The following is a 14,286-nucleotide window of genomic DNA, read 5'->3' as shown; positions in this document are numbered from 1 at the left end:
TCCATCTCTCTCGCGTCTCCAAACCTCTTTAAATAATTATACATCCATCCCCAAACATCACCCAACGTTTCATCAGCCTTCATCGCCCTCTCAAACCACGACCTGGCTTTCGTATACTTCCCATCCATCCAAAAGAAAATCCCAATATTCATCAACACCACCGGCGAATTCTCCGTCTTTTTCAACGCATCCAAAAACCCCGTCTTTCGATGTGACATCTTAGGTATCAAACTTAGATATATCACCCACAAGCCCGGCGATTGCGGGAATTGTTTCAAGCCTCGGTTTACTAATTGTCGAGCCATAACCAAATCCTGGGCTCCGATTTCTAATCGAATCTTAGCAACCCAGAGCTCGTCATTTTTGGGATTGTGTTGGATGGCTGTATCGAGAACAGAACGGGCTCTGATTTTAGTATGGAGATATTGATCGTCGATATGGGCCAAGAGGAGCCAGATGGGTATGGCGTCAGGGAGTTGCTTGACGGCGATCGAGGCGGCTTCACGGGCGACTTTTGGTTGTTGGGTGTCATGGAGAAGGATTTGGATGTGTTGGAGATGGAGTTTTGTGTTGGTTGGGAAATACGTGAGTGCTTGTTTTGATTCGGCGAGGGGAGGAGAGTCTGGGTTGAGGGAGCGAAGGATGTGGATGTGTTTATACCAATATTTCGGGGTGTCTGTAGGATGGGTTTTTGTTAGGGTCGTGGTGAATTTTAGGGCGTTGTCGAAGTTGTGGGTTGCGAGTTCGAGTTTGATGATTGCTAGGTTGATTTGTTCGAATGATTGTTTGGTGGTTTTGGTGATGGAGCCTCGGGCTTTGTAGAGGATGGATCTGGCTTGTGGGATGTCGTGTTTGAGTTTCCAGATGTCCTTGGCATACATGAGATGGAATAACACATAGTCGGGATTAAATTCAATTGCTTTTTCATAATATTTGAATAATGTATCTAAATCATTGGTTAACCATTTTCTTGCTGCTTTGATTAATTTCTTCCAACATTCAATATCATTAGGATTATGATTCATGATATATTCCAAAAGACAATTTCCAATATTCTTATTCCCCGATTTGTACATTTCATCAGCATCTTCAAGAATCACCATATAATCAACCAGCTTTTGTGAATCCAAGTACCCAAACACTATTGCTTTGGCAGTCTTACCAAACCCTTCTGAATTGGCCGTATTTGCATTCTCGAACCACATACCCTTCGTCCATTTCTTGTCATCATTCTGTTCTTGTTCGGCAAAGGCTTTATTCATCAATTTGTTAAGTTTTCCTTGCTCCATATCCTCCCCTCGTTCACGTTCTTCTAATTTACACCCTGCAATCCAAACCCTTGGATCACCTTTCATACCTCCCTTTCTCGCTTTGTTGAGATATATTTTCGAATCTTGATATGTCGAAATATTAATCAACCCCAACCAGAAATCCCATTCTCCAGGACATAATTCCACCGCTTTGATAAACAATTTCTTCACCGTTTCTTGATCATCTTCCAAATCGATAAGTTTCCTCCATAATGTCGCACTATTCGGTAACTCCTCCAATCCTTTCATCAACACCCTTCTTCGTGCCACAGGATCCCGTTGTTCTAATTCAAAAGCCCTCATCCAAATTTTTTCCGAATTTGATAAATATTCCAATGCCATGTTAACGATATTCCTACATTCCTTCACATCTCGTTCATGAAGACGAATATTCTCTAACCATAATTCCTCACTCTTCGGGATCAACCTACATCCCAGTTTTACGAATTCTTTCGCTTGTTTGAAATTTCGTGCTTCTTCTTCTAATCTGGCTGACAGGATCCACGAACTTGGTCGATATGGTTCACTTTTTCTCAATGAGCCAAGAATTAATCTTGCTTTTCTGACATCGGCGATTTTTGAATCTTGATCTCGACCAGATGTCATATTCATGATTGATTTCTCGAGTTCGGTGTCTGTTGTAGTGGTGGTGGGGAGGAGGTTGTCTAATTGGGAACTGAGTAATTTGTCCCGAGATTCTGAAATTGATTTAAAATTAGTCGAACTACTACCACCAGCTGCTGCACCTGCGATGATGGAATCGGGAGTGGCATAGGTTCGTTGTTGTTGTTGTTCAAGGATTCGCATTCTTTTATTCCGTCGTGTCATATCTCCCGCTTCTGGAAGCAGAGCCCATTGATCTTCCGTAACAGTTGCTAATTCTCTCTTAAGATCGTTGAATTGAGTTGTTACCGTGGATGTCGATGTTGTCGTCGCCACTTGGTCCTGTGGTTGTTTTCGAGTTGAATTCAATCGTGTTTCAATCTCCGCATAGATTCGTTCCGCTTCTTCATCGTCATCATCTCGTATTTTTCGTGATAGGAGGATTCCACCTTCGTTGTCTAAATAATTGTTGGGTGCATTGGTGTTGTCATTATCATCATCGTCTTCGTTGTTGATGGTACCAACAATACCTCGAGTGAATGAGTCTGCACTGGTGGTGAATCCAACTGCACCTCTGCCTATACCCGGGATATACCCTGGTGGTGGCTCTTGATCTAAGAATGCCTTTCGTTCCATTGATTTACCTTGACTTTACTAAGAAGAAAGTATTAGAAGTAAATCTTGAGTGAGTAACCAAATAGTATGTATGATTGGATGTTTTAGATTTGAGAGATGGGGTGAGTGAGAGATGGCCGCATCAATTCTTTTTCTACACTAAAAAAAAAAAAATTCTGAAAAATTTCAATTCCCATCTCTTCTCTCTCTCTCATCAACATAGAATACTCAAGACACAACAACATGTCTAAAAGAACAGCAGATTCCGATGATTTCGAAAATCATCAAAAGACAACGAAAACCGCCACCCAATCAGTCCCATCCTCCAATAATATAGAAGAAGAAGCCAACCTCGATGTCGGTGAATTCGAAGATCCATACGGTGATGAATTCGAAAGTGACGGAGAAATCATCGAATTAGATTCCGCCGAAGAAGATATTGATGAAGACATGGCTGATGATGAAACCGCAGCCACCAAGAAGATCGAGCAATTAGAAGCTCAAGAAAAGGCAGCAGAAGAAGAGGAATCATCAATATATTTACCACATAGATCCCGTCCATTAGGACCTGATGAAGTGTTAGAAGCTGATCCAAGTGTTTATGAAATGTTACATAATGTGAATTTACCCTGGCCTTGTTTGACTGTGGATATAATACCCGATAATTTGGGAGATGAGAGAAGATCATATCCTGCTTCTGTATATTTAGCTACTGCCACTCAAGCGGCCAAGAATAGAGATAATCAATTGATTGCAATGAAGGCATCATCTTTGGCTAAGACATTAGTCAAAGATGAAGATGAAGATAATGAAGACGACGAAGATGAAGATGATGATCTTGATGTTGATCCTGTTTTGGATAGTGAATCAATTCCATTAAAACATACAACCAATAGAATCAGAGTTTCACCCCATGCTCAAACCACAGGAGAATATTTAACCGCCACCATGTCTGAAAATGGAGAATGTTATATTTTTGACCTTGCATCACAATTCAAAGCATTTGATTCTCCAGGATATATGATCCCTAAATCAGCCAAAAGACCAATACATACAATCAGAGCCCATGGGAATGTTGAAGGATATGGATTAGATTGGTCCCCTTTGGTGAATACTGGAGCATTGTTAACTGGTGATTTATCTGGGAGAATCTATTTAACTTCAAGAACAACATCTAGTTGGACAACTGACAAAACACCATTTTTTGCATCACAATCCTCAATTGAAGATATTCAATGGTCGACTAGTGAGAATACTGTGTTTGCGACTGCTGGATGTGATGGATATGTGCGTATTTGGGACACCAGATCTAAGAAACATAAACCGGCTATTTCGGTCGTTGCTTCAAATACCGATGTGAATGTTATTAGTTGGTGTAATAAGATTAATCATTTATTAGCATCTGGACATGATGATGGAAGTTGGAGTGTTTGGGATTTAAGAAATTTCAATACTGGTAATCAACCTACTCCTGTTGCTAATTATGATTTCCATAAATCTGCAGTTACCTCAATATCTTTTAATCCTTTGGATGAATCAATAATTGCGGTTTCTAGTGAAGACAATACTGTAACATTATGGGATTTGGCAGTTGAAGCTGATGATGAAGAGATTTCTCAACAAAGAAAAGAATTGAAAGAATTACAAGATATTCCACCCCAATTGTTGTTTGTTCATTGGCAAAAGGATGTTAAGGATGTTAGATGGCATAAACAAATTCCTGGATGTTTGGTATCCACCGGTGGTGATGGGTTAAACATTTGGAAGACAATTTCTGTCTAAAACTGCTGTTTTGTATATTAGTTCTAAATATTATTCATAATAGACAAGTATGAAAGTGACACATGCAATTAGTATTTACTGGAAGATTCCTTTTTCAATTGAATCAGATTAACTCTTGCGTTTAATTTAGTAATTCTCTCATCCATATCAATCCAGAATTGATTCTCTTTTAAGATAAGTTTCATATATTCTTCATAAACAATCATATTCTTAACAGTAACAATTTGAACCAATCGTATCAAATGTCGAACCTCACTTTCTCTAGCTAATAATGCAGACAGCAACAGTGGTGTATCTTTATCAGATTGCATAAGCTTACTGTTAATTCCTTTTAGTATTGAATCTATTTCCATATTAATCAATTCAGATCCTAAACTATAATTCAAATTGATTTGATCAGCATTCAAAACAAGCAATTCCTTCTTCATCTCATCTGTCATTTCAAGACCATCTCTCACTTCCTGGCATTGGTTTTCTGGTTCCGGCTCTGGTCGTATCTTATCCCATATTCGAAGTTCATTGATAATTGAATTAAGTTGTTTAAACCCAGGATGATCTAAATAAACTTGTTCAAGTTTCCTTTGGACATTGGTGATTTGAGTTAATACATTTTTATTGTTTGAAATTTGTGAAAGATGTATTTCTATCTTTTGTATTCGATTGGAAAGTTCTGCTAAAGTTTCATTCATTTGTGGATCCCTCTATTCTATAACTATAAGTATATTTACAACCAGATCAGTGGAAGAAGGCCGGGTTTATATTACCTGAAAAGTTGGTAAACACACGACTTTCAGTTCAACTCAATCTGGGTCCATAAATATATAGAAGAAGAAGATGATGATGATGAATACCACAACAGTTATATAATATATTGAATAGATAGTTGGAGAGAAGGGTAGAGATGGCTTGAACTCAGTCAAAGGGTTAGAAGCTCGAAATTACCAAATAAAATAAGAAAGCATTAACTGATGCATTAAAAAACGAAACCTATAATTATATAATTAGGTGTATGGGTGTAAAATCTATGTGAACAGATATTAGGATGTTCAAAAACCCAAGAAGCTATTCTTCTTCACTACTACTCACATCGTCACCGCCTTTTCTCCCATTGTCATCATCATCATTTCCACCGCCTATCAATTCCCTTAAACTCATCGGTTTCTTATTCATACCAATCGCGCCCGATCTATCAACAAGACTAATCTTTGCCTTATTTGAAGAACTTGATGAACTTGACTCACCTTCATCGATTTTAATCCTAGCTGAGAATTGAAAATCATCGAAATCACTCTCATCATCATCGTCATCGTCGTCTTCTTCTTCAAGATTGTTGAATTCAATTGGTTGGGTAGATGATGTGCCTTGCGATTTGCCTTTGGTTGCGATCGTTTCTGGAGCTGATACTTCCTTTTCTTCTAGGACTTCTTGTAATTGATCTTCTAAATCTTTGAAATCGTCATCTAGTTCCATTGACAAGTCTTCTTCTTCTCTGGTTGAAGAGACGGTCTGCTTAGGTTCAGATATAGGAGCTTGGGGCTTTTTCTTCTCTATTTTCTGTGGAGGTGGAGATGGGGTTGGTTTTTTCGTGGTGACAGGCTTAGGCTTAGGAGTTGGTTCTTCAGGTGATGGTTCCTTACACTTTATAGGGTGCTGTTGTTGTCGTTGTGGTGGGGATGTAGTGGATTGTTTTTCTAATTCTAATTCTAAATCTTCAAAATCTGATTCACTTATAATATTCTGTTCTTCATCAGTGGGTTTCTTCAGTTTTATTATAGGTTCTGGAGTAGTATTTGCAGGTGGTCTCTTTGATGATACAGTTCGGGGTCTTACTGGTTGTTGTCGCTGCTTTGACGAAGAAGATTTGTTTGGAGGAGGTGATACCGAAGATTTCTTCTTGATATTATTAGATTTCTTAAGTTGTTGTTTCTTTTTATCCAATTCATATTGATTCTCCAATTGTTTAATCTTTGATTGTAATTTATTTATATTTCTACTTTTATTAAATCTAATTGTTGTATTCAATCGTTTTAAAGTAACATAATTATCACCAGGATTATAACTTAAATAATAAGAATCATTAGTATTATTATTATTGGTAGTTGAACTTGTACTTGTAGTACCACCACTATTACTTCTATGTCTTTGCGGTATTCCTTCAAACAATATCTTATCATTAGTATTATTATTACTATTGGTAGTAGTCTCTGCGGTTAATATACAATCTCCATCTTGTTCCGTTTGATATAAAGTCAATGGTTTAGTTTGATCCATAGTAGGTGGTATGAATCCATATCTAATAGCTACATTAGATACATCTTGTTGTTGATCTTCAGTATTTGTTGGTATTGTTGGTAATTCTAGTAGTTGTGATAAGTCTATCTCATATTCACCATCTGCTAATGACATAGTTGCTTTAAAGTGTGTATTGTAATACTAAGTAACTAATCTAAATGATGATGATGAAGACAATGAAAATGTGGGAGTGTTGAGATTAAAAAGGAAAGTGAGGAAAAAATATTTTTTAGTTCATTGACTAAATGAGTCTTAAGTATGGGGAGAGACCGATATTATTCATCACCCTATATAAAGCACAATTTTCTTCTAAATAAAACACAACTAAAGAAAAGCCATAAGGTAAATAAATAAAAGGGGCAACCATTTTGCGAAATCAAGTAGAGGTCCATCAGGTGAAGGCAGCGGATGACTAGCCTGGGTTGCGATTTCAGCCGCATCAGAAACTGTGATACTGCCTCCATCTGGAGAGCTTCCGACATCACTAACTAAGATTTCGCCCACTGACTACTAACAATAGTGACCCTTTCTATGAGCAGTATTGGAATTTTAGGACTATTTCGGTGACATATATCGCAGCTCCAATTGGGACTAGTTCATAAATAGTAGTAGAAACATTTGCTTAATAAACAGTCTCTATGGTAGTAGTTACTGCAATAACGTCCTCTACAGACTCAATCAATACAGCAGTAGTTCCAATATTAGTTGGTACTTCACTTAAGGCATCAGGACGGAAGACAGAAGAACTAATCACCGCCACCCTCCCCCCCTTCTGATTCGAGTATGATTAGACAAGCAAGTCATACCTTCTTTCCAAATTGACTAGTCATCAACACTGGCAATAACACTGATTGGTGACACATTTTCACTCTCAACCCCTTGCCGTCCCCTTATTGTACCTTCATCATCTTTAATTTCAAACTGGGAATCAACAGCATCTAGTGATTCTATTCTGGCACTTTCTTCTTAGGTTTGTTGGTTGTTGGTGATGTGAGAACACGATATCTATTATTAATCGCCCGAGGTCTTATGATGAAGTCACACCAACGAGTATCTGCTTCTGATGCATAAAATCCTATTGCAATATCTTTCGTCTTGATTAAACTCGTATGATAAGCACTAATATTCAAACAATCAGTTTTGTTACAAAACTGTCGATTGTTGAATTTCTCTCGGCAATCATCACCATTGAACACACCATCAAGCTCTCCCCAAACTGTCCTCCTCTCTCCAAGATACCTATTTCTTGATCAAATTGAACCTCACATCAGATTCGTCACAATTTCACTATTAGAGCGATTCAGATGAACATAAAATTCCGAATCCCATTCTTCACGCTAATTCCAGTCTAGATCGAGTCAAACCTTCTTCCATTGAAATCAGAAAACAACCAATCACACAAAATAACCATTGGTCAGGTGGATAATTAAGTATGAAAGGATTGCACTGATTCAGTAGAAATCCAGTTAAACTCTCTCCAGATTGTCTATTTTCACCCATTTTTTTGTGCTTTAATATAATTATGGTGCAAACTTTGATTTAAATATAGCAATTAATGAAATATCCATACAACCGGAAGAAATTGATACCGTTACAAATTTTTCAATGATAATAGTAAACAGAACAACTTTTGTGGGAATAGGATGTATACTTGTTCTGAGTTCCTTTTGTTCTAAGCTGAGTTTTGTTTGCATTCCTTGTTGAGTATTTAAAACCTTGATCGGGCGGAAGCTTTATAAGTGACTTGAATATCACACCAGTAACATGGTGTTGATAAATGAGTGTGGTAATATTGGAATGTTGATTGTTGTTGCAAAAAGTTTCAATTTTGTTTTTGTAGTTTTATTTCATTTCTGTGGATTAATTACCCCCAATAGGTCTCGTTTCCTGTAATAACCCCATGCCAAGAACACATTTTTGAATAGTCTAATGCACAAATGATTTGCTGGATTGGTGAGATTAAGAAACTTGTCTACTAAATATATCATTAAATTGGTGGATTTTTGTGAACAACGAAGACGAAAAGAATAAAAAATGAAATTGATTTTTTTTTGCAATCTCTTAGTGCTGCAAATTTTTGTCATTCTGGAACACAAAAAAGCAGATTATTAAATCTAGACCGCCACAGCTAAGACAGACCAATTCTAACCATGATACTTAAGAATAATGCGCAAGGTTATTGTAGCAAGAAGGACAAGTTTCTACTAATGGATTTATCTTCATGAGGTATAAACCATCAGTAAAATGAAATCTAAGAATAGCAAGCATTTGAAGACGGATTTGAATCAAATATTTTTATATTCGAAACAAACGAAACAGATATTTCACTAAATTGACGTCCCATAATCATATTTCTTTGGTTCAAAACTGTCTACCATTTTTGCACATTTTATTTACGAATCTGTTTAAATACAAAGTAACATACTGTCTTTGTATCGCAGCGTTACCCATACAGTTCTACCATGAAGGGTTAGCCGCACCATTCACCTCCTTAGTTGCAAAACGAAACTTTAGAAGGACACCCAGCTTGTGAAACACGCAAAACGGTTGGGGGAGCCACTCATTGCTCTATAATATATTCTCTAAATAAAGAAATATTAGATTTAAATGCCAATATACCATTAGTGGTAGCTGCGAAGCATTTGAACAACAATTGCGAAACCAGAATCTCTCAATTTCTATATAATATACGTTCTGGTACTAGGTGGGACCCAGGTGCTTCCTTCTCCAATCTATGCATCATATCTGTACGTCCAGTAGATCTGAGTAAGATTATTTTTTTTTACAAAATATTATTTTTTTAGATTTAAAAAATAAGAATGATAATTGTAAAAAAGAACGGGGGTATAAAATAAAATTTCAGAAAATATTTTTGTGGCAAGTTTGGATCTCAAATATCTTCGAACTGTATAGCCGTAAGAATCTGATCATACTGGTAATACGAAGTATTAAAAAAAATTAGACCCACATCATTGCGTATAATACAGCATCTTGCTAATTTTAATGACCATAAACTATGACCATTTATATACGAAGAATGATCATTTTTTTTGCCAGTTTATTAGGATTATTTAGTCAAACGGTATTCTCCATGAAAATGAAATCTTTGTAATATACATTTATGTACATACATGTAAGAAGGATATCCGATCTTATGAGACATTCACCCCCCATTTTCAAACAAAAATAATAAAAACTTTGGTGTGTGAGTCTACTCCAAATTCTTCTATACGATCTATATTCTCTAAATAATGGTCGATTCAAAGGAGATACAAGACTTAAATGTCAATACAATACCATTCTTTGTAGCTGAGAAAAAGACCATTCGCAGAAATCTGAGTAAAAATACCTTTTCTGCATCTTACATAAACCGCAATCATAGGTACAAATCCGCATTTGAACGCCAATAGCAAAACCAGAATCTCCCCATCACCCAATACAACTACTAAAATTTAGTTTCGGCGCCCTCAGCTATCGAATGACACCGAAATTGACCCCCCAGGAAGAAGTGATAATCTAAAAAAGACAATTTTTCATAGATAACAGATAACCCGTTAAGTGACGTTCCGAAGACTCCAAATGCCAATAGCCTTCATCTTGAGGATTTGCTATTATGAGAAATAGGATTTACGCTCCCGAACAATGCCTGCATTGTGGTTTTCCAAATATAGTCCCAATTTTTTTTTTTTTTTTTTTAACAAAAACTGGTTCAAACTTTATTTAAATATCCATGCATACACTCATATAAATACAGAATAAGGTTTTCTTGCATACATTTCTGAAAAATTATTCAACAGCACCTGCGAAATATTCTTCACTTGGAGAAAAATGGAACTAGGAAGATATATTACCACAGCACATGCATCTGACGATAGAAATGTCGCTTTTGGAAGCTTAAAACCCATGGTGTTCTGGAAGCGTACTCTTAAATAATTTAAATAGGTTTATTTAGGTTCTGACTTCTTCGATCGATCCATAATATCGATGAATCTAATAGATCTGAGGACATACACGGCGTTACGTCACGTTGCGGAGGGGTACTTCTCTTTCGTACCACGACCATCATTAACTTCATGCATACATGAGATATTGTTTTGGTGTTCCGGAAGAGAAAGATCACCCTACTTTTGATCATTAACCAGGTGTCCTCTTTTCCAACTTACTATAAATATCCTGGTAATAGCGGAAAGTTCTTAGTTCTCAACTTAATTAATTTTTTGTTCAAAATAACTGTTAAAGACACTATTCTCAGAATGTTTAACAATTTGCTTTTGCTATTACCGCTATTATTACTCGATTCATTTTCAAATTGCCTCAACGTTCCCGGAGAACTTATTCTTAGAGGGGATCCGCAAACAGGTGAAAGCTATACTATTACAGGTACATTGTCTATTCTTGATGTTTTTGAAAAAGAAATTTCCCTTGGTGATATTTCTGTTGCTGAAGGGGGACAATTCTTCTATACTGCCACTTTTCCTCAAATGTTTTATCATGTTGATCAATTAGGATTTCAAAATATTGAGAATCATGGAAATTTCCGCTTAGACTTTTTTGGTTATTACATCGAAACCTTCTCTTTTAAAAACATAAGTAACTTTGGTGATATGGCACTTTTCAATCATTTTCTGAACTGGCCACCAAGGTATACCGAACTGTTCAGGAACCTAAAGGAGGGAAGTATTTTTCTTGAAGAATTTAGATTACGAGTCAGTGACTATTTTGAAAACGAAGGGGAGATCTGTCTTGGAACCAACTGCTGGTTAACGGCCCTAGTACAATCACCCCAAAGAGGACCAAATGGATGCATTAGTTTGTCTCGGGGAGACGCTGTTGAAGTTCCAGGAGATATTCTTTCAAGCTTTTGCTTTTCAGGGGAGGAGGGGCCAGGTTCAGGACTTATTTTTACTTCACCCACTCCCAAACCTATTAAAGTGGCACAGTTTGGTGGAACACAAAATCTGTTGAACCCTTTCGGTATGCTAGACGCGACACTCACCTACGAGGCACCATATTTAAAAGTTGTGGATGGTTCTCAAAGCTTCACCTTTGACATAGGATTCGGATATCTTGAGAGTAAATTTTACAAGTTGAGCCATGAGAGAAATACTTTCATTAAATACATGGATCCTGCACCAGAAGGGGCTAATGACTGTCCCTGTAAATGCGTGTTCACAAGTTCCCCTGTTCCAGGTGAGATACCCACAATTTCAACTCAAATAACCGAAGATCGTACTGAACGACTTATCATTACCACCAATGATAGTGGTTGGACAACAATCACTGAGCTAGTGGAAGCAGAAACCACCGATTCCGAAATGGAATCCACTATTTCAGAACTAGAATCAACTACTTTAGAACCGGAGTTGGCTACTTCAGAAACAGAACCAGCTAATGATTCAGAAATGGAATCAATTACGCCAGATGCAGAATCAACTACTTCCGAAACAGAACCGACTGCTGCAGAAAACGAATCCACTAATTTGGAACCGGAGTCAACAATTTCAGAAGTGGAATCCACAAGATTAGAATCTGATGATAACGAAACAACAGCCAGTCAGACGTATTCTTCTAGAACCGACCCAGAACACGTTGCATCTGATTCAAATCCAGGGTTGACTAGTGGCGTAGAACCAGAAACAATATCGGACTATACAATGCTGAGTGAAACTAGTACCACTATCACTGAAGTATCTAGTACATGCCAAGAATCAACCAACACTTCTGTACTGGAATCTAGAAAAAGGAGTTCTCAACATGAACCTAGTACTCCTGATCAAGGTACAACTATTGTTACGACCACTGCCACTATTCTCTCAACAGAATCCTGCGGAACTACCCTTCAATCTTGTGTCCCTGATAGTACATTTATGAGTGTGATAACAACTACGATTGATGGTAGATTAACAACAGTCACTGCAACTATCTCAGCGAAAACTTCTATCCCTACTGAACCAGATAGCTTGGTAACTTTTGCAACTAGCCTTTCTGACTCACGGATACCAGTTGCAACACTGGAGGTTAATATTTTGCCTATTGAAGGTTCGGGTTCTAAAGGTTTTGGTAGACGTATGTTGGTGTCAGGAGTAGTCATTCTCTTATTTGCTATTGTTATTTAGTTTAATCTTTTATTGAGATCGATATGTAAGTTTATGCCTTCAATTAGTTAGTTATATAGTTAACTTTGTTTGTTTCTAATTTCAATATTTGATATTCGATGTAGAATTCCCGGTTGTCTCACTCCATTGATAATTCTCTGGAATATGGCTTTCTGGAATCGGATTTATAGAAGGGGGAATTTATAGGACAAAATAATATTGTTGGAAGTTTATTATGGACAAGTATGTATACCAGAAGAAGTATCAATTACTATATGAATATGTTAGAATAGAATAAAGCATATTAATAGACAAAAGAATCATATTAAATAGACTATATGAGTTATGGTTACCTTCCTTCTACACGAGGAAGGGTCTGACTAAATGTTGGAACGAATATTACTACTTAACTAGATTACCTCAAATTAAGGATCTGACAAAATGTCTCAATTTAAAATCAGGACTATCAGAACTACCGGAACTATCAGAATACAAACTAATCTAAAGTAACCGAACACCAAAGTGCAAAGCGAATAATTATAAAGAATTATTTATTAAATACACATTACTGAATTGGTGAATTTCTTTGTGAACAACAGCAAAGGCAGAAAAGAATAAAATGTATGAAATGACGAATATTTTTTTGCAATCTCTGCATGCTGCAAAAATTCTCTCAATCTGGAAACAACACAACAAAAAAAAAGCCACATAATAAATCCAGATCGACAAAGAGACGAAGACAGATCAATTCTAGCCACGATAGCTAAGTAACGGTTATGAATACTGTAAATAAGAGCTTCTTGTAATCCATTTCTGTTTATATGAGTTATGATTCATCATCAGTAGAATGAAAGCTAATAATAAAAATGATATATGCTTGGAGGTGGGGCAAATTTGATTGAATCAACTGGTGGGGGACTTGATCTGGTTGATTGTGGAAATGGTGCTGCTGTTACTGGAACTGCTGGATTTGGTGAAACTGGTTGCAGTGAAGTAGCTGTAGGAGTAGCAGTTCTACTTAAAGTTGGTGGTTTGGAACTTGCATCCCTATCTCTACGAACTGGTGGCCGGATAAATTGAGTTGGATCCGGCGGTTGGTTTTGGTATATGGTGAGGGTTCTTGAAATACTGGTTGTTGTTGTGGCTCTACTGGTTGTTCATATTTAGCACCTGGTTGAACTGGTTGACCGAGAGGTGGAGTATGGAATGGATTATCATAACCAACTGCAGCAGGTGTAAGTAGGACTTGAACTGGTAATCGGCCACTAGGATTACGGACTGGAGGGTGGAAGTGATCCTTGAGAAAGTGGAACAGGTGCAGCCTGCGCTGGTGTTTGTCCATATTGCGGTTGAACTGGTTGCCCATTTTGTTGTGATTGTTGAACCGTTTGTCCATATTGTTGGACTGGTACTTGTGGCTGTTGAACCGGTTGTCCATATTGTTGCTGTTGAGGCTGTCCATATTGTTGCGATTGCTGGACTGGCTGACCATATTGTTGTTGCACTGATTGCTGCACCTTCTGTTGCTGCTGTTGATCCGCTGGTGGTTGGTTAGGATGCATAACCAGATTATACTTCTGATTAGTTTG

At 37.2% G+C, this 14,286-nt stretch overlaps 6 protein-coding genes across 6 annotated transcripts; 2 read left to right on the top strand and 4 right to left on the bottom strand. All coding sequences in view use genetic code 12, as the record gives it.

Annotated features, from left to right (window-relative positions):
* Positions 1 to 72: 72 nt before the first annotated feature.
* On the bottom strand, positions 73 to 2,549 carry J8A68_005342 (U4/U6-U5 snRNP complex subunit; the record flags this gene model as incomplete). The annotated part of the gene is made up of 2 exons (XM_049409398.1): positions 73 to 87; positions 162 to 2,549. 2 exons carry the CDS (start codon positions 2,547 to 2,549, stop codon positions 73 to 75), a joined length of 2,403 nt encoding a protein of 800 aa, XP_049261373.1.
* Positions 2,550 to 2,771: 222 nt separating this feature from the next.
* Positions 2,772 to 4,310, top strand: J8A68_005341 (ribosome biosynthesis protein; the record flags this gene model as incomplete). Its single annotated transcript, XM_049409397.1, has 1 exon — positions 2,772 to 4,310. The coding sequence occupies one exon, from the start codon at positions 2,772 to 2,774 to the stop codon at positions 4,308 to 4,310; it is 1,539 nt and encodes a 512-aa protein (XP_049261372.1).
* Positions 4,311 to 4,378: 68 nt separating this feature from the next.
* On the bottom strand, positions 4,379 to 4,999 carry J8A68_005340 (uncharacterized protein; the record flags this gene model as incomplete). Its single annotated transcript, XM_049409395.1, has 1 exon — positions 4,379 to 4,999. One exon carries the CDS (start codon positions 4,997 to 4,999, stop codon positions 4,379 to 4,381), a length of 621 nt encoding a protein of 206 aa, XP_049261371.1.
* A 373-nt stretch (positions 5,000 to 5,372) lies between these two features.
* J8A68_005339 (uncharacterized protein) lies at positions 5,373 to 6,716 on the bottom strand (the record flags this gene model as incomplete). The annotated part of the gene is made up of 1 exon (XM_049409394.1): positions 5,373 to 6,716. The coding sequence occupies one exon, from the start codon at positions 6,714 to 6,716 to the stop codon at positions 5,373 to 5,375; it is 1,344 nt and encodes a 447-aa protein (XP_049261370.1).
* A 4,139-nt stretch (positions 6,717 to 10,855) lies between these two features.
* Positions 10,856 to 12,718, top strand: J8A68_005338 (uncharacterized protein; the record flags this gene model as incomplete). Its single annotated transcript, XM_049409393.1, has 1 exon — positions 10,856 to 12,718. The coding sequence occupies one exon, from the start codon at positions 10,856 to 10,858 to the stop codon at positions 12,716 to 12,718; it is 1,863 nt and encodes a 620-aa protein (XP_049261369.1).
* Positions 12,719 to 13,551: 833 nt separating this feature from the next.
* Positions 13,552 to 14,286, bottom strand: J8A68_005337 (uncharacterized protein; the record flags this gene model as incomplete). Its single annotated transcript, XM_049409392.1, has 2 exons — positions 13,552 to 13,843; positions 13,973 to 14,286. Coding segments are annotated over 2 exons (606 nt in total), but the record flags the coding sequence as incomplete, so codon positions are not given.

The sequence above is a fragment of the Hemisphaericaspora subhashii genome (genome assembly GCF_019202705.1).
Source record: "Hemisphaericaspora subhashii strain CBS 10753 chromosome Unknown scaffold132, whole genome shotgun sequence".
Taxonomy (NCBI): domain Eukaryota; kingdom Fungi; phylum Ascomycota; class Pichiomycetes; order Serinales; family Debaryomycetaceae; genus Hemisphaericaspora; species Hemisphaericaspora subhashii.
Note: the sequence above shows the minus strand (reverse complement) of the source record. Positions and strands in the feature narration are given on the sequence as shown.